At 42.4% G+C, this 22,007-nt stretch overlaps 1 protein-coding gene across 1 annotated transcript; it reads right to left on the bottom strand.

Moving 5' to 3' along the window:
* Positions 1-8,081: 8,081 nt before the first annotated feature.
* Positions 8,082-15,098, bottom strand: LOC110478256 (nuclear pore membrane glycoprotein 210-like). Its single transcript, XM_077786040.1, has 5 exons — positions 15,013-15,098; positions 14,584-14,715; positions 14,240-14,398; positions 11,066-11,174; positions 8,082-9,631 (listed from the first exon to the last, which is right to left on the bottom strand). The coding sequence occupies exons 2-4, from the start codon at positions 14,713-14,715 to the stop codon at positions 11,076-11,078; spliced, it is 390 nt and encodes a 129-aa protein (XP_077642166.1). The 5' UTR covers positions 15,013-15,098; the 3' UTR covers positions 8,082-9,631; positions 11,066-11,075.
* Positions 15,099-22,007: the final 6,909 nt, after the last annotated feature.

The following is a 22,007-nucleotide window of genomic DNA, read 5'->3' as shown; positions in this document are numbered from 1 at the left end:
TCATTCATTACCACAGCATCTCAGAATGGTTTCCGTCAGAAGGGGCCTTAAATCACCGACTCCCGTCCCCGCCCTGGGCACCTTCCACTGTCCCAGGCTGCTCCAAGCCCTGTCCAACCTGGCCTTGGGCACTGCCAGGGATCCAGGGGCAGCCACAGCTGCTCTGGGCACCTGTGCCAGGGCCTCTCCACCCTCACAGGGAGGAATTTCTTCTTAACATCTAATCTCAAACCCCTCTCTTTCAGTTTGAAGCCACCCTCCCTTTTCTTGTAACCCCAGGCCCTTGCAAATAGCCTCTCCCCATCTTTTTTGTCAATTCCTTAAGGTACTGGAAGGCCACAATTAAGTCACCCTAAAGCTTCTCCAGGCTGAACAAACTCAATTGTCCCAGCCTTTCCTTGTATGAGTGATGCTCCATGTGTGAAGGATCTGCTTGTCCTTACCTATGACAGAAGCGTGGTACACGTATGCATCAGGAGAATGGATTTCAGGAAGGTCACATGCATGTCGGAGATCCTTAAAAGATCCTTAAATCCTACTCAGAAGATCAGCTTGCTGTCCATCCAGGGACATGAGCTAAAAGTTTACCCAGCTTTAATTTAGGTGGTACTATCGAAGTTAGCCAGTTCTCATTTATTCTAAGCGAGTAAACTTATACAGGACGTTCTCTTTACATAGGAGCACTTTTTGCACTATTTATTCAGCTCATGTTTTGTTTATCAGTACCTCAGCAATGCTGTTCCACTTTCTATCCCAGAGGAATGTGTGCTGCTGGACAGTTCAGTTTTCCCTGCAGCTTCTGTGTGTGTATTACTCATTTTCTGATTAACTATCATGAAATTGTATGGTCTGATTTAGAGAAGAGCTGAACTATGCAGCTGCAATTTAAGTTAATAGGAGCTGGGCCTAGAAAGATGTGCGATATTAAAGGTGTTGGCAAATCAAGCTCTTGCACTTTAAATCGCTCCCCAAAATACTGAGGGTTGTTTATCTTCTTTACTATTTCTCTCAGTGAAGTTGGAAGCTTTCTTTGTACACATGTTAGGAAGGTAAGTTCACTAAAGGCTGGGATATTAGGGAGGAATGTATAAAATTGCCCATGACTAAAGAGTACAATGTGTTTACAGTTAGTACAATTCAAACTGAGTAAATAAGAGGTAATGAGTATTTTGCATCCTGTGTTGTGAATGAGGTCTGTATCTTAATACTTCCTAGCTTTAAAAGCAGAGTGTGCAATCTCAGAATTTATTTCCTTTCTCTCATCAGCAGGCGGTGGTGATGAGTATTCAATGTGAGAACAATAATTTTCCAGTAGCAAATACTTCTTAGACTTAAGTTATTTTCATAAGGATCAGCAAGGTGCAGTTGGGACCTTAAAGCTTATTGATGAAACATGACAGTGAAGCATTGCAAGTAAACATCCAACACATCTTTCAGTGCATATCTGGCGGTTTTAAGAACAGAGTAAGGCAGGGGACATTGATGAGCAAATCTACAGCTTCCATTATATGGTAAAATTACCAAGTGAATTGTGTGCTCCCTTGAATTGTAAGTCATGCATTGCAGCAATGGGTTAGCATTTCTTTTGGCCAGAGGAGGCTGAGCTGGGAGGCAGCCAGTGCAGTCAGTGTGTGCTCTGAGGAGTCCCCGCCTCAGGGGTAGGAAGGAGTCACTAAAACATCAGGGGCTGACTCAGCAGCGTTGCTGCACTGCTCCCCTTTTCCTTTCTGCGCTGCTGTGAGATCCATAGGAGTCAGCACAGCCCTCCTGCCAGGACAGACAGTGCAAACACCTCCTCTCAGGGTTACCCGGTGTGCTGGAGAATGGGAGCAGGATACACACGCCAGGAATCGGAGGTGATTTTACAGACATATCAAGTACACCTGAGTAAGTCTGAGAAAGAACACAAATGGAAATCGTCAAACAATAAATGGTTGTTCCCTAAGAAGCTGAGCCTTTTGTGGAAGAATTTCAAGAGATTTTAGAGGCAATCAAAATACATGCAATAAATAACAAAACACCAGGTGCTGATCATGTTTCAACTGGAATATGAAACTAAAAGGGAGGGAATTACTGAAAGATTTTACAAACTCACTTGGATGGTCTGAAGATCTGAAAACACTGCCAAGGAACCAGACAGACATGTACTCTGATCAAATATTTTAAATCTATCAATTTCTGAGGGAAATATATTTTTCATAAAGCTAGAAAAATGTGTGTCAATATATGATTAGGTGATCTGTTGTCCTTGTTCAAGAAAAGGAAGTATTTGAATGGCACAGTGATGAAGGACCATCTGGACAAGAAACACCTGGCCTAATTTTCAGGCGTTTCATATTTTTAAATGTCTGAGTAATTTAAAATATTTTAAACTTATCTTTGAAGCAAAAGAACACACCCCCCAAGAGAGCCCAAACCCAAACAACAAAACCAACTCTGAATAAATGCAACTTAGAAGGTGAAACTCCAGCAAAATGGTAAGGCAATAAGGTGTGGAGGGTTATTTTAAAGTGTACTGGGTGAGAATGACTCAAACCAGCTCCAATCCTAACCCTTGCAGGTATGTCTGTACTTGTGTGTTAACAGTGTAGGACCAGCTCTGTGAAGTTTCAGCAGTTGAATGCATTAGGTACAATTTACTTGTAAGAACAGTTTTATTAAGCTGAAATAATCAGGGCTCACCCAGTAGAATGATGAAAAACATTCTCCATTATCACACTCTTGAACCTCTCAAATAAAATAGTATTTGATTTAAAGGCTGAAGAATGACTGACAAGCACTAGTAATACATTTAATGAAATGCCTTTTCCTGCAGGGATGCAGCTCTGGTTGGGAAGAGAATGGGGAGTTGCCTACACCATGCTGGGGAGGAGATGAAAAGGGCAAGTCAATAGATTTGACAAAGAAGGTGGTCTGGGAATAGTAACTTTAGAGCAGAGTAACGGTGATGGGTCTCTTTTTTTGACTGATGCTGTCTGTGTTTACGCTGCAGAGCACAGCAGTATCCTGCAAAAATCACTAGGAAAGATGGTCAGCTTCCTTCCTGCCTGGCAGGTTGCTGCTCCCCTTGTCTGTCTCACCCATCACTGAGATCATAGCACATATATTTCCTGACTGACCAGCTCAATGGCTTTCATTGCTGGGCTTTTTTCTGCTTAATTTGCTTGCTGGTTCCACCCTCATAGCTGCAGAGCCTTGAAAAGTATCTCCAGCAAAGGAACTTCAGTCAAAGAAGTATGTAAAGCATCCAATATATTAAAAGGTACCTAAAAACCAACAACAGAGGAACAGCACTTCAGCTGGTGTCCCTTAGCACCAGCAAAAGACTCAGAGAATCCCGGGATGGATGAGGCGTTACACTGCATTACCTCACAAGGGTATTTGAGACTTACTGAGTACAGAAAGAGTCCTTTTCCAGTTATTTCTGTATCACTTTCTCCACCAGTAATCACATTCAATTTACTGTATTAGACTTTTATATCTTCATACACCTATGGAAGGTTTTATGAGAACATCCTCTCAGCCTTACTACTGCTTTCTACAGGGGTAATGATGGACTGACAGCAATATAAAACTGAATATTTTGGTTATCCTGCCAGGATTTTCCTTCCTTCCAAGGCATTAGGCCAAAGGAAGGCATACATTCAGAAAATGTCCAAAATTAAAGCAGGCAGTTACTGGTGTCGAGGAAGGAATGCTCAAAATTGATGGAGGTTCAGTTCATTCAGGTTATTGAGACAAGAGTCCTTGTGTTTAGAAAATGGGTAAAATAAGAGCCAAGCCTGCCTTTCTTTGCACAGCCTCATCTGCCAGGGATGCTGCTGGGAGTTTCCCAATGTGTACCAAGTACAACTGAGTCCCCACAGAGAAATGCAGCCTTTTAGATCCTGTTCCTATGGGATAAATCCATTCAATATGCAAGACTTTCCCAGATGGTGTAAAACCCCAAGACCTCACTAATTTATGCAGGATGAGTCTGATAACATTGAGATTATGAAATAGCTGCATCAGATAAAAATAAACAATTTTCACTTCAGAGTTTATCTACCTTTCTAATGTAAATTTATGGTTATTAAAGGAGGTTATTTATAGGTGTCTTTTCGAGCTGTTACATAACAGTGCTTCTGCCTTGTGCCTTTGTACACAGATAGAAATCACATTAATGAGCTATTCACCCCACAACTCAATGAATGCAGGAGTGAGGAGAATTCACAAGATAAGACAAGTAACAAACAAAAATCCCAACCTTTGCTTCTGCTTTAAATACACCAGGGAAATTTAGCAGAACACAGAAATCTTACATCTTGAAAATAATGAATACTATTTATGAGCAGGCATGTGAATATGTTTAATACAGTTAATAGTAGTACTAACAAAAGTGAATTTGGTCTTTTCAAGGTTACTTGGTTGCAAATTATGCTATGTACACCTCACAAATCTTAAGTAGGCATTCCAGTACAATAATTCCGAGTCTGTTTTAAACATTAACACTCTTCTGAATTGGTTTGCTATTTTTTATGCATTAAACACCAACATGTATAAAATCCCATAATCTTTTCTATTTTTCCCATTCTCTTCATGTAGAAGTCTTCTGATCTGATTTATCTCAGCACTGACAGTGATCTATAGGGTTCTGTACCTAAAAAACAAGGATCTCAGACTTCCCCATCTACAGAGACACTAGAAAGTGTCTCTAAATTTGCATTTCTAAAATTGCATTTCTTAATTTAAAGTATTTCTTTTAATTCTAATCTATACATAAGTACTAAAAATTCAACTCCTCCTGCCCACCTTGAAGAAACCTAAATTCTGTTACATGCACAGTGAGTCCTTCACTAGAATGTCAGTGGAAAAACAGGAGGTGCTGCAATACACCACAGACTATAACAGATCATGTACTGCACTCAGGTGCCCTGATTTCTGTTTTGTCTCCTAAAATCCTTTCAGGGTCACTTTTCCAGGTAAGCTATCTACCAATCAAGTTACTGTGGGGAATGGAATATTCAACATTGAAAAATTGGATGAATTTATGGAGCAAAAAAGTTGTCTTTGATGTGAATTTGCAACTGCAGATTTGTAGCAAATAAAAAGGTTAAATACAATGTCCCTGAGACAAATTCATTGCAGATAGTGAGGCACAGGACAGTAATTTTAAAGGTCAGGCATTTTGTAAGTTCTTCTAACCTGATTAAAGGAATCTGCTTTGATAGAACTTACTGAAAACTTTAGTAAAGCATGGCAGATTTCCCAAAGAACTTTATGGTTTCCCATGGAAAGGCCTGTTAGTTTAGTAACACCGGTTTAGTTCAATAAATTTTTAATTAAATGCATTATTACACCTGCACACTTTCTGTGAAGTAGCACACTTTTTGTGCTAAGAAAATTTGGTCCCTCAAAGTGTTCATGCATGAAGGAGGTTCACTTCAATAGCATATGAATATTCATTAACATTTTTTGTTTTCTTCTACCTCTCCTTTGGGACAAAGTTCAAACAAGATGATTTGTACTTAGAAGATACTAATTAGAGTTTTTAAACCTGTATAAATTACACACTTTTTATATGCTGGAGTATTGTAGTTCCAGGAATAACTCTAGACTTTTTGCTGAAATTTATAACACATCTAAGTTTTAATATATTAGTTTTTATAAGAGTGGCAGAACACTAAGAAACTGCCCTTTTTTATGTGGTTTGGTGATGTTTGTTCCAAATATATTTTTTGCTTTCAGAAATATCCACTACAGATACTATACCAAACTATCAGAGAAATGTGGGACTTTTTCTGATATCCAGAAAAATCTAAATTACTTTGAGAAGGCAGCATGTCCTGCCAGCATGATTAAAGCTACAATAGTCATCAGTTTGGTTCATCTTGTTCATCTTTGACTTCAGGCTTGATTAGCTATAAATGCTTACCTTGTCCTCTCTGTATCAAATACCTAAACAAGCTTTGATTTTCCAAGGATATTCTAGCCAAGGCACTTTCAGCAGTTTCATAGGGGGAAAATGCTTAAGGTGCTGTTTTATAATTCAGTGATTCCATACACAGCAAAGGGAACAGGAATACAGAGGTAGTTTCCCCCCCTCTTTTAAAATTAGATTTGGTTTTTCCTCACGTAGCCTGTTTTTTTTTCCCAAGACCCATAATTAAATTCAGTGAAAATCGCAGGTACTTGCACTTGCAAAGTTTTGGGATGGGTTTTGGTTTGATTTGTTCTTCAGCTTCCAAGTAAATCACAAGTCATCCTGATTTTCCCTGTGTCAATACTGTTGTTCCCATGCAAAGAGTTCTAATTCATTAGGCTGTCAGTTTTCAATTCAGTAGGAGGTTAATATTAGTATGTCCCAGGGATCTGGACTGTAGTTAGCATTTAATACACTCATTCATTATCCAGAAAGGCAGAAACTAAGTGTAGAACAGAAAAATGAAGTCAGCAGGATTTGCAGATAACAAAATTATTTATCATCCTAAGAGAAGGCTGTGATAAACTTCACGGGAACAGAACTAGGCAAGTTGGCAGCATAATAGTTGGTGAAACTCAGACATTGACAAATGCAGGGGAGAGCATGGGAGATTGGCAAATCTGAACTGCCTGTACCCAGGGCCCTGTTCTAACTTCTCACTACCTGCTAAGGGAAAAAGAACACCCAGCACAATTAGAGACTCTTCTCGATGCCCAGCAGCACTCAAAAGCTAAATAAGGTGATGGAATACAAAAAGAAATATCCTAGAAAAGACCCAAAATACAGTGGGAAAACATTTGTTCCTGTTTTCCTTTGAAGTTCACAAGAAGCTGGGGTCATTCCCGCTCACCTGGGATCTATCATAGGAGAGGGCCCTGTCTCTAACAGCTCCTAAATCCATTCTCAGGTGTATTTTATTGCTGAGGCAGGAAGCTGGAAGCCCATCATCAGAACTCGTGCTGGCTTGTGTAGAACCTGTGAAGGTCGTTTGCCTCCCTGTGCTTTTTATTCTGGAGATGAGAGCATGCAGTGAAATTGGGGTGACTGTTCTCACCCAGAAAAGAGCTGCTCCCCACAAGCTGTCATCACGGGTGCTTTTACTCCCATGTGATCTCCCTAAGCACTTCGACATCCATCTGCCATTTTATTTCTCCTCACCAGCCAACAGCTTGGCCCCACCAGGTTTTATGTTATTTAGAAATATTTCCTCTTGGGATCCTGGGAACAGACTTGTGTTCTCCTTTCTTCCCCACCGGCCTCTCTTGTTGCTTGTGGGTCCTTTTGAGTAAGTTGTCACTCTCTCAGATCACTTCTCTGCATAGCCCTGCTAAGGAGGTGATGAAGAGACAGGAGGATCTCTTTAGAAGTTGATAAGCATCTCCCATGCTGCGCCTGGAGCCAGGCTCAGTTGCACTGGAAGCACAGGAATCCTACAGGACTAAAGATTTTTGTCAGATGAACTCTGCTCCAGCAGAAAACTGCTATTTGAACTTTTCCATCAGTGGAAGTGTCAAACAGTTCTGGTAGTGACCCAGACCCAAAACAGCAGAACAGTGTTTGTCAACAGATTTTCATGCAATCTGTAAATGGTTTTGCTCATTTCAGTTTACTTTTAGTTTAGAATGTTATTTTTTTTTTCTCGTGTTAGAGGTTTGTGAAAAGTTGTGTGAAACACAGGAAAAAAAAAAAGAAGATTCTCTATTTAGCCCAATTTTACAATCACTGAGTTCTACTAAAAATTTCTAAATCTTTTAAGCACCTCAGACTGTAAGAGCCCCCAAAGTGCCATTCTGATTTATGCAACTACATATCTGATATAATTCATAGAAAGAGAAAAAAAGCTTTAAAGCAACTCTGCACCATGCAGTTTCTCTCTGTGAATTATTCTCCCCATATTTTTATGTAATAATGTAAATTAATTACAAGGATGCCAATTTTAGCTCTGTGTTTATCAAATGAAATTACAAAGAGATTCCCAGGAGTACACTGTATGAAAGCTTACATTTTTAGAAATATTTGAGTTGATGAGAAATTAATTTTTTCCTTATTAGTTCTAATTTCACAAACAGAATCTTCTTTGTTCCTAACTAGCTGCTATAAGAGCTTTGCATCTTTAATTATTACTAATTATTGACTAAAGATTTGTTATTATTTGAAAGTTGCAGCCTTTTGGTTCTAACTAATGAACAGGATGGGGTGAAGGAAAAAGGTACTGAATTATTCACTAACATTTGGTTTAATTACAATCAAGTGACCCTTTCTAAATTGGAAAGCACTTGGTGAAAAGCAGAAGACAAATGATATTTTTCTGTATAAATAATGAATAGCCCCATTTTTAAAATTTAAACACCACATTAAAAACCAAACAAACAAGGAAACAAACAAGGAACAAAACCCACCCTACACTATCCATTCTGGAGATTTGCCATAAGATGTAGTTTTTTGTGAGCTCAGAACACATTCTGTTTGACCTTTCTGGAATTCTCTTTCAGAGCTGGTGTTGCACCTGCTTGGCTTTAGGGAGTGTCATTTTATTCCACTAAAAAAATATGCTGAAAACTCTATAAAAGGTTTTTCCTTACAGCTTATGCCTGGTTTTCTTCATGCAGTGAACAAACCAGATGAGTTATACTGCAGGACTGTGTGCAAGAACACTATTTTCAAGAAACTGTATTTTGCTTCAGAATTCAAATGTGAAGCAGGATCTCAGTCACTTAACTATGCACTTTTTAAAATCCTAGATCTTATTATAAAGGACATATTTAAATTAAAAACCAATTTGATGGAGCATAAGATACTCCTTCAGTGGAAAGAGCAGTTGAAAGAATCTAAAAAATTTATTAACTTTCTAAATTCTTTTCAAAATGCATCTGTCCAATTACAGGTGCTCTGCTCCTCAGCACATTTATGCACATCCTTATCCTTGGATACTGCATGCTCTTCAAATCCTCATGGTTAAATTGCATCTTTTGCTGTAAATTCATCCAGATTTGTAAGATGAGTGTATCTGAAGTAGATGCATGGCCTGGAGTTCACATCAGCTTGCCTAAGCTTGTATTTTAAACAGTAAGAGCTTGGAAGTTTGGAAATGCTGTCCTGAATGAATCCTGCCTCTGGAGGGGTCAGATCAGTGTGTGTGCTGCCAGGGCCAAACAGTCCCTACCCTGCATCACTGGCAGCAGCCAGCTCTGCCCAAACACTCCAGGAAGAGGCAAAGAGCAAGGACAGTGAAACCCAAAGTGTATTGCACTGCCAGGAGACAGCATCAGTCCCTGTAAATGTTACCTACAGCTGCTTTCAAACCCAGCCAGGGTAACTCGCAATCCTCCATTTCTGGAGTGACCTATTTGCCAGGGAGTTTGTTCCTAATGATCTGTAACTCCATGTATTTGTTAGTTCATCTCAAATCCAAAGCATGCAGGGAGGTTTTGTGCAACTCTCTGGAGGATGCTGGCATCACACCAAATGAATGGAGCATTTGCAGTGGAATAAAAGTAATCTGTGATGGCTGATGTCATGCCTCTGGCCTTCAGCTGAAACGCACCTGAAACTGTGAAGAAGGTCCTCCCCAAAGGCTTGGTTGTCTTGGCAATTTAAACAAATGAAGCATACTGCAAGTGTTCAGGTGGGATTATGGGAAGGTGGCTTCCAATTTGGGTAAATTTCGCACTGTGAAGAGAGAAATACTGCATTTCATCTCCTTATAAATCTGTTCAGAACAAAAAAAACCCAGAACAATATTTACATTGTTTTCTTTTTCCAAATGCCACTGTTCAGTTGTGCAAATATTCAAATAAACCAATAACAGCTTGCCAGAAGACAGGCTGCTAGGAAACACACAGTTTGTCTCCTCCTCATTATTCAAAAGTGTGCCCTGAAACATTATCTACTGCATGTAATTCAAACCATGGTCTGTTGAGGAATAATTAACTTCTTGTTCTGTCACATCCACCCATCCAAGACACCCCACTAGTGAACAGATCTCAACATTTCTGCAAACGAGAAAAGCTGTAGTGTGAAAGTGGATAAAAGACTTACACTGAAGATGGTGGCACGCATCAGCAGTTCATGATGCCACAGTACAACTTTTTACTTTTTCTCTAGATCACACGCATAACGTGCACTCATTTTTGCATAATAATTGGGTCACAAACTACAAGCATGTGCCTTCTACGCTTTTGTAATTGGTCATAAATTTCTCTGTTTCTTGGTGTGGATGTCAACACACACTGGCATTGCACGCTTCTTCTCCCTCAAAGCTGTTTACCTCACTTGTTCAAGGACACAGCTGTAACTCATCAAGGCTGAGGCTGCCTGCAGCTCCATTCCTATTCTACAATTCCCCTTTTGTGCTTTTCAACCACAAATGCCATGTTTCCCATCTTCTGCAGGGCCCTTTGCAGACAAGATAGCAAAGACGGTACAAGCATCTCCCGTGTCGTTTCCATTAATTCCTGAATGCGTTTGCGAATTGATTTTGATTCATCTTTTAAATTCATGCAGCACATACCATTGAAATCTTCACACACATGCCCATGGGATAATAACAAAAATCAATAGCTGCATGGTTTCATGAAGCAGTGTGGCAAATGCTATCTACATTATCATCCAGAGCAGAAACAAGCCAGTGGCTGTGTGTTCCCTTACGTTCCATAAATGAATGTCACGGCGACAGCCTACTGATGGTGTGTTCAGTGCTCTCTGCAGTCTGTGCTGTGCAGTGCAGCTTACAATGGTGCTGTACTGGGCGTTACCGCACCTGACCAATGGTGCAAGGCCCCTCTACTGTTCTACGGTGGATTCTTGGCCATGCACTGTCTCTACAAAGTAAAACTAGATCTTTATGCAGTGCTCTGGATTTTGGATTTTTGCTGGCTTGCTTTGATCTCTACCTAACTGCTGACACCAAGCAGTGTGATTTTGATAAATCAAACTGCCGGGTGTAATATTTCAGTTTCTGGTGCCACTTTGTTTGGTTTAATGCATGCAATAGGGTCACCCAAACATTCTCGCTATTCCAGAGAGCCACGTGAGCCACGGCAAGGTCTGTTGCTCCGAGGGGTGTTATCCAACACAGGCCAAACACAACGAGCAGGCACTCACTGAACTCCTGTCATTTGTGGAGACACACGAATATCCACGTCCCCAGGTAACAAGATCCCGTGCTTGCAAATTGTGAACCCAGACTGGAGCAGGGTCTGTCACTTGGTGACTGTACAACAAAAAATGTGTTAGAATAAGAGGTATTGTATATGAGGGAGGAATAATAAGTTGGTTCAGTGTAAACACAGCTTTCCAAACTCTTGCCTGCAGGGTTTCACCCTGAGTAGCGGTCATAGTTGTAGGAGTAAGGATGTTAATACTACTAAATGCACCAGTGGACAATGAAGGCTGTGCTGATTTTAGAACTCAGTGAGGAGGGAAAGTAAGGCTATTCAAGCCATCCCCTTTACACAGTGGGGGAAAAAATACTAAGACTATGCGCTCCCTGCTCTGCCCGCAGCCTCTGGCAACAGAACTACTGTTGGTGCTCAGGGAAGACACTACTTTCCCCCCTTAACCCCTGTATCAGCTCACAGGGAAAACATGAAGGAATGTACAGTTCTAGTCTGTCTGCTGCTACCAGTGAGCATCCTCCTGGTAACTGTGATCAGGTACAGGAACCAGGAGAGAAATCTGTGCCACTTGACCAAAAAGCATGAGATGGGCAGAGATTATCCTTCCATAGTTCTGCCTCAGAGACACAGCAGACCTGGGGCTGATTTTAATGATTAGAGAGAGGCATTTCAGCAATGGCTATAGCACTCTCCAATTCTAAATAGTATCCAGTTTCTGAGGGTTTTTTTTTACTGGCAGTGCCTTTTTGAGAGGTGACATCTCCTGCCCCCTCAGGGATCACTCCGGTTCTTCAACAGAAATAACACAACTTGCCCAGAATTCCAAGCATTTTCATTTAAAGATTAAGTTTTTTCCTTATTCATAACCCTCATGGACACCAATTGCAGATCACAGCTGAGCCTTTTAAATGACTCCTCATTCCCATTTGCCACACTCCAGGTCTGATAGACTAAAAAAACATGAAAGTACACAGTAAGACATCTTTTGTTTTCCCCGTCCTGTGGGAGAACATTTTAATGAGAAATGAGAAATAAGAGGGAGGTGGGGGAAGGCTCTGTACAGCCCCCACTGTTCGGCCCTGGCAGAGCTGCTGGCCTGGCTGCCTCCCCTTAGAGGCTCTGATGGCACTGCCCTGACCACCGGCGAGTTAAAACACACAACTGTTCTATGACAGGACACACACTCATGCCAAAGCACATCAGAGACAACAACTGCACTTTGTTAGAAACTGTGGGAGGCCATGGGTCTGACATTGGAATGGGAATGGCCTGGGAGGAAACTCCCTTCTAGTTCAGGGTGAGAAACCAAAGCTTTTTCCCAGGGTTCCCCCTTGTCTCATGTAAATCTGGCTTTGTCACTTAAACGGTGCTCACTCCCCTGTGCTGGAAAACTCTGTATCCTCTGTCCACCCATTGGTCTCTGTCTAGAACCACACCCCTCTCCACTCCCCATTGTTTGTGGCTGTGTCACCCCATCCCAGCTCCTCCCTTCTTGCCTAAGCCCATTGGTTTGTTCATACCTTAACCCCTCCTACCCTTTCCCGGTTATATACCTGTTACATTGCGCTCAGGCCACGCTTTCCCCCATTCCCCTGGACCTCTGTGACTCTGATCAAGATAAGCCTGGTCCCCTCCTTCCAGCCCCAACAGGGTTGGTGGAGAGCCAGAGAAGCCCTCCCTGTCCAGAGCCTAGATAAGGCCATGACCCTTCCTGTTCGCCCTCTTTCCCCCTGCTCTTTCCCCCAGACCTCATGGAATAAAGAGCTGGACAACTACATTGGGGTGAGAGCCTCTTTCGGAATCTTTGCCCATCTCCTGATGTTACTCCCCTCAAGGCCTCATATCTCTGGGCTAGCCTAATAGTTTAGGGGCTGAGAGAGGGAGAAGTGCCATATACCTTGTCCCCTCCCCTGCGTGGGGCTTGGTGCCTTGTTCCTGAGTGCCTCATGCTCCTGTGAGAGAGATCAGCACCCTCTCTCTCTCTGGCTCCTTGATACCAAGACCCTTCAGCTGTGGCTGTGGACCTTCCTGCCTGTCCTACCCTCCACCTCACCTGTATCCCGCTGTCCCTGGACCCTCTGCCATTCCTACGATAAAACCCAGTTGGATTCCTCAAGTCAAGAGCCCTCCTTCTCTTGCTGGTTGAGCACGCCTTTCCTACATCTGTGCCTGAGTGTAGGGTGGGCTGGGGGAGCTGGTGGTCCGGCCTGGGAGGGGATTGCTCTCGGGAAGGCAGTCACGCCGACAGCCCCTGCCCAGGGGTTCCTGCGAGAAACTGCAGCGATGGTTGTTCCATGAGCTGAGGCGAAAGCAGCCTGGCTCTGAGGGAAGAGCTCCACGCCCGTCCCGAGCCCCCTGAGCAGCAGCTGTGCGGAGCCAACACCTCGTGGCTGGGGTTGCTTCCATCTCCTGAGGGAAAAACTTGGGAGGGTGTTTTCTGTTCTTGGAAGCTCTGAAGGGGAAGTCTCTGCCTGAGCATATCACACAGTGTCCAGCATGGGCACTTCCAGGAACACGGGATTTGCAGTGGAGCTCTCCACGCCAGGGGCTCAAAGACAGCCAAGACCAGGCTGCAAGGACAGCCCAGGCCATTGGCTTTGCTAGTTTTATTTTGTAAAACCAAAACCTCTCATCTCTGTACCAGAACAAGGTGTTGAAACTGTGGTTGCTGACACACGCCAAATCTCCTGCTGGATGAGAAAGGACTGGGGCTTGGGCTTGAGCTGGCACTGCTTAGTTACTTGAAAAGCTCAGACATTTCAACTCGCATAAGACCTGGACCTTGGAACAGACACATTCCCAGCAGCCCTTCTCCCTCTCAGGGGAGAAAACAGTCATGAACTACCAGTAAGTGAACATGGAAAAATTCATCATTGAATGCAAAAACCCCAAATCTCAATCAATTAAGGGGGGAAAAAATGACCTTTACATTGGCAGAAACACGATCAGAAAAATTCAAATTCCCAAGACCCCAGCCCCCATGAGCTCATGAACTGCATGAGCCCAAATGAGGAATATTATACAAACAAGAGTAAGGACTCAAAGATAAACCAAAGCTGGAACTATTCTGCATTTCAAATTCCTGATCTCAAATACAGACTTCAGTCCAGTTCTGAAGGAGATACTTCAACATGAACAACTGTGTAGAAAATTATCCCACCTGAACCTGGATTTCGTCTGACAGTTCTCTTGCCATGTTGTAGAGCTGGTTGGCTGCAGCATCAAGAACTTTCATGACAACTTTGAGGCCTGTTCTTCCCTTTACTCTGCCATAAACATCCACTACAAAGTTGTAGTTTGCAGGAAGCTGAAAATCAACCTTGGACAGGAGAAAGGGATTCAAGTTTGACTCATGGAAAGTGCAGACACTGGCACCAAGGTGCTGACAACTGATCCTGGCTTTTGAGGCAGTGGAGGCAGCAACATTCCCTGCACTGCCCTGAAGTGGCCGTGTCCTTTTCCCAAGCTGCACACACATGCACTGCACACACACACACACTTTACCTCACTGTGCCTTGTCCTGACCTCCAGGGTGTCCCTCTTGCTGACAGACCAGTGGAACGTTAACCCCGGCACAGCACTGCCGAAGGAGAACGGAGTCTGAGTGCTGGTGATGCCCGTGACATAAACTGGCATCTGGAAAGAGAGAAACCAGCCTGCTTAGGTAATGCCAGCATGCAAACCAAACACCTGCCCACAGCAAAGAGAATTAAACTTAAAATTAGAGTCTGATCACTTATCAAGGGATGGGGCCTCTTATGAAGAAAATGGTTTGGCTGCTGCTTATACTACAAGGATGCATCACACAGAAGAGTCAACCCCCAACTTGTCAAAAGTCAATTGTGATTCCTTCTGATTTGGTACATGCTCTACAAACACCCAACACAAGCATTTGAATGGTTTTATTTTTAATCTTCAAAATAGTTCATTCACCTGGAATCAATGAGCTGATATGGCTGCCCCCTCCATCAGCTCACAACCATGAGGGAATGTGCAGTTGTAACTGGTCCCATTTTCCTCAGCACTCTGTCTGCTGCCACCAGTGAGCATCCTTCTGGTAACTGTGATCAGGTGCAGGAACCAGAGAGAAATCTGTGCCACTTGACCAAAACACAGAGATTGGGAGAAATTATCCTTCCATAGTTCTGCCTCAGAGACTCACAGCAGACCTGGGGCTGACTTTAATGATTAGAGAGAGGCATTTCAGCAATGGCAATATCTGTATTTCTGGACAGAACAGACATGCTGGAGATTGTCAGTATACAAATGTTGGAAGCCTCCACTGCAAACAGAAAGAAGATGAAAGAACACTTCTCCAGACTGAAGGATGCTGCTTCAGTAGGGCTTGAATCTCCAGAAATTTGGCACAGATGGTAAACTTGTTTTGAATTCTGATTTAGTATTACAGAATCACAAATGGTTGGATTGGAAGGACCTTAAAGTTCACCTCCTTTTCCCCCCTGCTGCTTTGAGGGCATTCCTTCTGCCCCAACAGCTCTGTGCTCACAACATCCAGCTGTGTGGAGGACCTGCGGGCTTGTTGGGTTGTGCCAGCAGGATTGTTGTTAATGTTGCACAGAAACCAAAGGTCTGCCTTAAAAAAACACCCAAACAATTTTCGTGGGACATGGATTTAGAGAGGGGACAGTGACTGACCCCTGGCCTGCTCCAAATTGGCAGACTGACTCCACTTGGCTTCAAACAATCAACTGTGTTGCAAATAAAGGCAATGCACGCATTGGGCAATTAGAACTTTCAATACATATTTAATCTTCTACTAGTACATCCCTTATCTTCAGAATACAAAGTGTGACTCTTGAGATGCAGTGGTGAATCCTCATGATAGAGGTCTCTCCTTGTGGTGACCCTGAAAGCAAGCAGATAGAACCTTTCCAACACAGCCTGTGTGTTAGAAAGTAGGCACTGTTTATTGCAGAGCTGGTCACTCAGTGGACTCCACCTCTAATCGAGTGCCCTGAGCTGTCCTTTTTGAGGCAGTCACAACACATAGCAGAGACATCAAGCAGCCTCAGATGGTAACTCTTTATTATTGAAGATGGTTGACCTTTTATACACTTTCCAATTGTTTATACTTCTGCCCTAACTATTGGCCACAATAAGTCAACATAACACTATTGGTGAAAAGTAACAGTGACTTCAGCTAACTTTCTAAAAATACTTTGTCTAGCTGCAAAGTTCCCTCGTTATCTTTCTTCAATTTGTCTCTTCTCTTAATCTCTTTAGTAACAGCCTTAGAGAAAGCCCCTTATAAGGTTCTTCTTACTTCTCAACTTCTTCTCACTCCTTAGCTAACAGGCCTGCTGGTAGCACCTTCCACACTGTGCGTTGGGTAAAGAGTTTTTATCACACACAGAATTCACAGAATCACAAGGTTGGAAGAGAGCTTCAAGATAATTGAGTCCAACCCATGCCCCAAACACCTCAACTAGACCATGGCACCGAGTGACACATCCAGTTTTTTAATACACATCCACCACCTTCCTGGGCAGGCCATTCTCTTTCTGTGAAAAACCTTGTCCTAACATCCAACCAATATTTCCCTTGGTGCTGCTTGAGTCTCTGTCCTCTCATTTTGTCAGTTGCTGCCTGGAGAAAGAGACCAACCCCACCTGAGCACAACCACCTTTCAGGAACTTGTAGAATGATAAGGTCACCTCTGAGTCTCCTTTTCTCCAGGTTGAACAACCTCAGCTCCCACACATGGAATACATATTCATTAGCACTACCTGCTTGTTTGATGTATATGTATTACTTTATTTTATCTATATTATAGTCATACCCCTTATTGAAAGTTCTCATGTTGTTCTTTGGGGTCTGTCTTCAACATCCTTTTAGGGGACTGTTCCTCAACTCCCACTTTTGAATAAGCACATTATCATTGTTTTGCATATACTTCCGCTTGGTCAGCCTTGCAGAGCTAAGCTTGTGTTCTGCCTGACTTCTGTTTGACTCAGTTACACCTTCCTCTATTTCTCCAAAGATATGGTGTTCTGTTCTACTGTCCTTTTCAGAGTGAAATGATGTTTTGTTCTGCTGTCCTTGTCAGTGGATACATTTAGATGCCATGAATTAAATCAACGATGGCATCACAGCGAAGCACTTGTCCAGTCACTTGAAGAGACATCAGAAAGAGCACAAAAAAGCACAACACTGGATGTGTTCATCAAGAACAATGATAAGTCAAGATGCACCTCAAATTTAGCCAGTGACACAAGACACTGACACTGAAGGAACTGAAACTCGGTTGTGACCTCCATGAAGAAATTCATGGTCAAACAGTGGCTCAGAAAGCAAGAAAAGCAGTTTCCTTCCTCACTGAACTGCAGAAACTCTGATTTCCATCTACACTGACAGGTACAGGTGTTGTCTGGGAGTGCTTATGCAGAGTTGCTACAGTGCTCTCATGTCCTAGAGAAATTAATGGCTTTTACCCACAGACAATAAACGCCCATAAACTCCTTCAGTTAATGACTGCAAGGCATTTAATTTGCCACTGGCTTTGCCTCTCTGTTACTATAAAAATAAAAACCAACCAGGTATATTGTATGACAGACACTGTCATACAAAAGGCACTTTGCATCTTTTGAAATGTAAAGCATCTGAATTTGCTTTCATAATTTCCAGTCCATACTTTTTATATTTCAGCCACCCCCTCTATTTTTACTTTAAATATTTTTCTTTTTGTTAAGAATTACCCTTTCCCTGAATGTATCATTGTTGTGGTTTAAAACCAGGTAGGAATTAAGCTCCATGGAGCTGCTCCTATTTCCCTAACCCATCAGGGGAGACTGAATCAAACAACCTCCCCTTAAACCCACGGAGCAGGCTGTGGCATTGCAGCGTGGATTTTATAGAGGTGAATAATTCTAACTGGAGCAGTAGGAAAGACCAGGCAGAATTTAACTCACTTTGACATTAATCTCTTCATAAGAAAAAAATAATAATTAAACTGGAGAGAGCAACAAATACTCTCCTGAATTTTACTGATTAGAATGGAAGACTGTGGAAGCAAAAATGGAAGTCTGGAACACTCAGCAGGTGAGCAGGCAGGGAGATGAATTGCTTGCACCTGTTATTTTGGTGACTTTTTAGGTACTGAGAGAAGCAATAAAAGTCTCTGCTCCCTGCTGCTGCTTTAAATCACCTCACACCCTGAATCAAGATGATATAAACTAACTTTAATGCAGCACTAACACAAGAAGGTGTTAGAAGGTGTAATCAGGGTTCCTAAATGAGAAGGATGGTAATTGCTGGTCATTGGCATCCTTCAGCTGACGAGCAGCCTACAAGCCTTAGAAATGAGAGAGGTTTTGTACTGCTCCGTGATCAGAACCTCTTTGTCAAAATATCTGCCTGTGGAATAAAAACAACAAATGAGTGGCTCCTTACACATTAAGAGGAGTTTTTCTGAGATGCTTGAAAAACATGTTTTTCTTTTGTTTTGATTGCATTTATTAGTCATATGGAAGATGGTGAGGAAAACAGAAGGGATCAGCTCTATCTGAAATTTATGAAGGATCCCTAGCTGTCAAGCTTCCTGAAAAGCAAGTATTTCCTGATACCACCTCTACTATTTTATATATAAATATATGCATATCTCATGGTTCTTCACCAGTAGGAATTTTTATTGCAATACAACTATGAAATGTTATCTTGTTCTCAGGAAAATAAACACAAATCACATGTGGGTGTGATGCAGCAGTACGTGTCACAACCAGATTGTGGGTGGTTTCTGACAGCTCCTCTGGCCCCACACCAGAACACCCCAGAGTCCTGCTGTAGCTACTCAGAGCTGTGGGCTCCTTGGCACTTCCTATTCTTGCTGCTGGGTTTTGCCTTTGCTTCACAGATCCCTGGCTTCCTGAAGAGTGTTCTGGGCACAAAGCAGAGCAAACACTGTGGCAGAATCCTGTCTCTTCCCTCTAATTTCTGTGACCATTACATCTACATCTGGATTAATAGTAATAAAGTCAATAAATAAAGCCAGTTATCTGATAATTTGTGCCTGAATTGTGTCGTCATAGTTAAGTAAAAAGTCCTATCTGGTTATCACAAGACATCCCTATCTAAACTTGTGAACACCTCATGGCACCAGTGAGAAATTTTAGCCGAAGGCCTTTGAAGGAGTTTCTAAATAGTTCTGAGCTTAGGAAACTCCAAAGCTTGGAATAACTCCAGGTTCTTTAGTACTGGTGCACATTGCTTTCTCAGCTGTGCTCAGGTGAACACCGAGACTGAAATTCTGCCAGGACATCTCTGGAGGCATTGTTAGAGTGCAATTTATGAATCTAAAACTAGCACAGAAACAAGAAAATAGTGAAAAACAGTAATGGATTTAGAAACATGCTGAGTATGTTTTGTGTCATGTTGGTTCTCCCCACGGGCCACGCCTCATTTCTTGAGCCTTGGACCTCTCTTGGGGCAGCAAAGGTGTTCCAAGTCATTGCAAGTGATGATCGTGCTGCTGGTAGCAGAAAGTCCCTGCTCCTGGTTATAAGTGGTCAATATCAGGCTGCCTGAGGCCCTGAGCAAGCTGATCTAGTGACTGACATCCCAGTCAGCAGGGGGTTGGAATGAGGTGACCTTTAAGGTCCCTTCCAACCCAAACCAGTCTGGGGTTCTGTGATATCTTTAGAACATAAAACTGCTTTTCCCTCCCCAGCCCTACTTCCATCAAGTCCAATACCTGTGAAGCAATGGTAAATGGGAAAGGTGCAGGAGGCCATCAGAAACAAAAATGTCCTGAAATCTGAGATTTATTGTTTTCCTGGTAGTCTAAGGATACTTTTAACCATTTTCTCAGTGTTTATTACACTTTTCCCATCAGCTGAGTTATGTGTTTCTTTTGAATATACTTGGAAAAGGTGGGGCAGAAATGTGTGTTGCACTTCACCACTTGCATATTATAAACAGACTAAATACCATTCAGATTATCAAAGCACTTAAAGATCAGAACAGGTTAGATATGTCAAAAAGAGCAGATGTTTACAGAGTATGAAAGTAAATCAAGTCTCATGGCTTCCTCTACTGGCCATCAGCTCAAGGCACTGAACTGAGTCCCTCCAGTGAATCTGAAACGGACATTTAAAGACTATTTTGGAGAAACCCTTGCTGGGTTTTGTATCATCTGAATTCTGTTGCAATAGCCCACATCTCTCATCTTGAAAATTGCACAGCACTGAAGGCACTGAGCAGCGATTTGTGGCTCATACCAAATTGTTAAGGAGTGAGGATTTCAGTTAGGTGTAATTCAGACAGGGAGACGGCCTTAGGCTAATCAGAGTGAAGACAACACTGTAAGGAAAATAATCTTATCTTTAAGGAATATTCAGGCCTTACATTTCCAGTGGCTCTGAGAAAGGGAAGAAAGCTGTATCAGTTTCTGAGCTATAAAAAGCACAGACCTTTTTCTGCTCTGCTGGATTACAGGAATCAGTAATTTCACATTTTCAACACATCACCGAAGAAAATGCCTGATCTCAGGCATGTCACACCATGGCAGATCAAAGGCCCCAGGATCAAAGAGATTAAAGTAGCATGGTCTCTCAAAATATTATTTCCTGTTTGAAAAACACCAATTATATTACTGTAGAAATTCATGTAATGAGTTACTATTCAAAATTTTTTATAGGAAAATCAAGCCTCAGTGTAAATTTTAACAATCTCTTTTCTATATGTTTCTTTACAAGTGTTTCATTCCTGATTTTATCAACAAATGTCTTGATGTTACCTGTTTCAAAAGCCTCAACTCAAAGAGGTTTGAAAGCAAACTATTAGTGACACGGCTTTTATGTCAGTCTCGAAGGTGCCTTGCCCTTTAATGATGTATAATTAGCGTCTCACAGCCGAACCCAAGGGAGCTGATTCACACTCTACGGAGGACAGGCTGTCGTGACAAGAGAGAGAGAGCTCCTTTGGAAGTAGCTCAGCTGCCTCCGTGCAGCGGAGGAGAGCTGCACATGTCAGGCCTGATCAGATCCACCAGGGTTATCCCAACTCCTGCAGGGTTTCAGCTCCAGGCACTAAGTGGGAATTTTCAGGGAAGTAATACTGTGAGTTTGCATCAGCTCTCAATTTGGCATCACATTGCTTCATCTGTAGGATTTAACCCAGAGGTTTTGTCAGTGATCCAGAGTCCCAACTTTCTTTGTGGCATGAATTTGCTAGCACTGACTTTAGCCCATCATTTCACTGTTTCTTGATAGGGAAAATCCCTTATCCTGTTTCAACATTCATCATGTTCAAGTGATTTAACCATCCCAGACCTTCACCACTTCTTGCAGTGGGCCCTTAGGACAAGAAAGACCTCAAGGGGCTGGAGTGTGTCCAGAGAAGGGAATGGAGCTGTGGAAGGGTTTTGAGGCACCCGGAGAGGCTGAGGGAGCTGGGAAGGGGCTCAGCCTGGAGAAAAGGAGGCTCAGGGGGAACCTTGTGTCTCTGCACAGCTCCTGACAGGAGGGGATAGCCGGGGGGTCGGGCTCTGCTCCAGGGAACAGGGACAGGAGGAGAGGGAACGGCCTCAGGCTGTGCAGGGGAAAGTCCAGAATGGATATTAGGAAGAATTTCCTCATGGAAAGAGTCATCAAGCACTGGGCTGCCCAGGGGAGTGGTGGAGTCCCCATCCCTGGAAGTGCTCCAAAACAATTTAAGACATCCAAGAAACATGGAAACTAGTCCATCAGTGGATTTTTAATTTAAGTAAGAGTATAAATGAAAATAAAATAAGAACATAGTGGAAATTAAGTCCCGTGAAGATCTTAAAACATTAACAATCTATGTTTGTAGCTTGTTAACTAAATACTCAAACTCTAATTAAGTCCCAAGTAGTTAGGAACAAGGAAGAAAAGGTAAATGTGCTGGAGGAATACTGAGTGAGCACACAAAGGACCAGAACAAAATAAATGTTA

This window comes from Lonchura striata, chromosome 12 (genome assembly GCF_046129695.1).
Source record: "Lonchura striata isolate bLonStr1 chromosome 12, bLonStr1.mat, whole genome shotgun sequence".
Taxonomy (NCBI): Eukaryota; Metazoa; Chordata; class Aves; order Passeriformes; family Estrildidae; genus Lonchura; species Lonchura striata.
The sequence above is the reverse complement of the archived record's forward strand: the minus strand, read 5'-3'. Positions and strand labels throughout refer to the sequence as shown.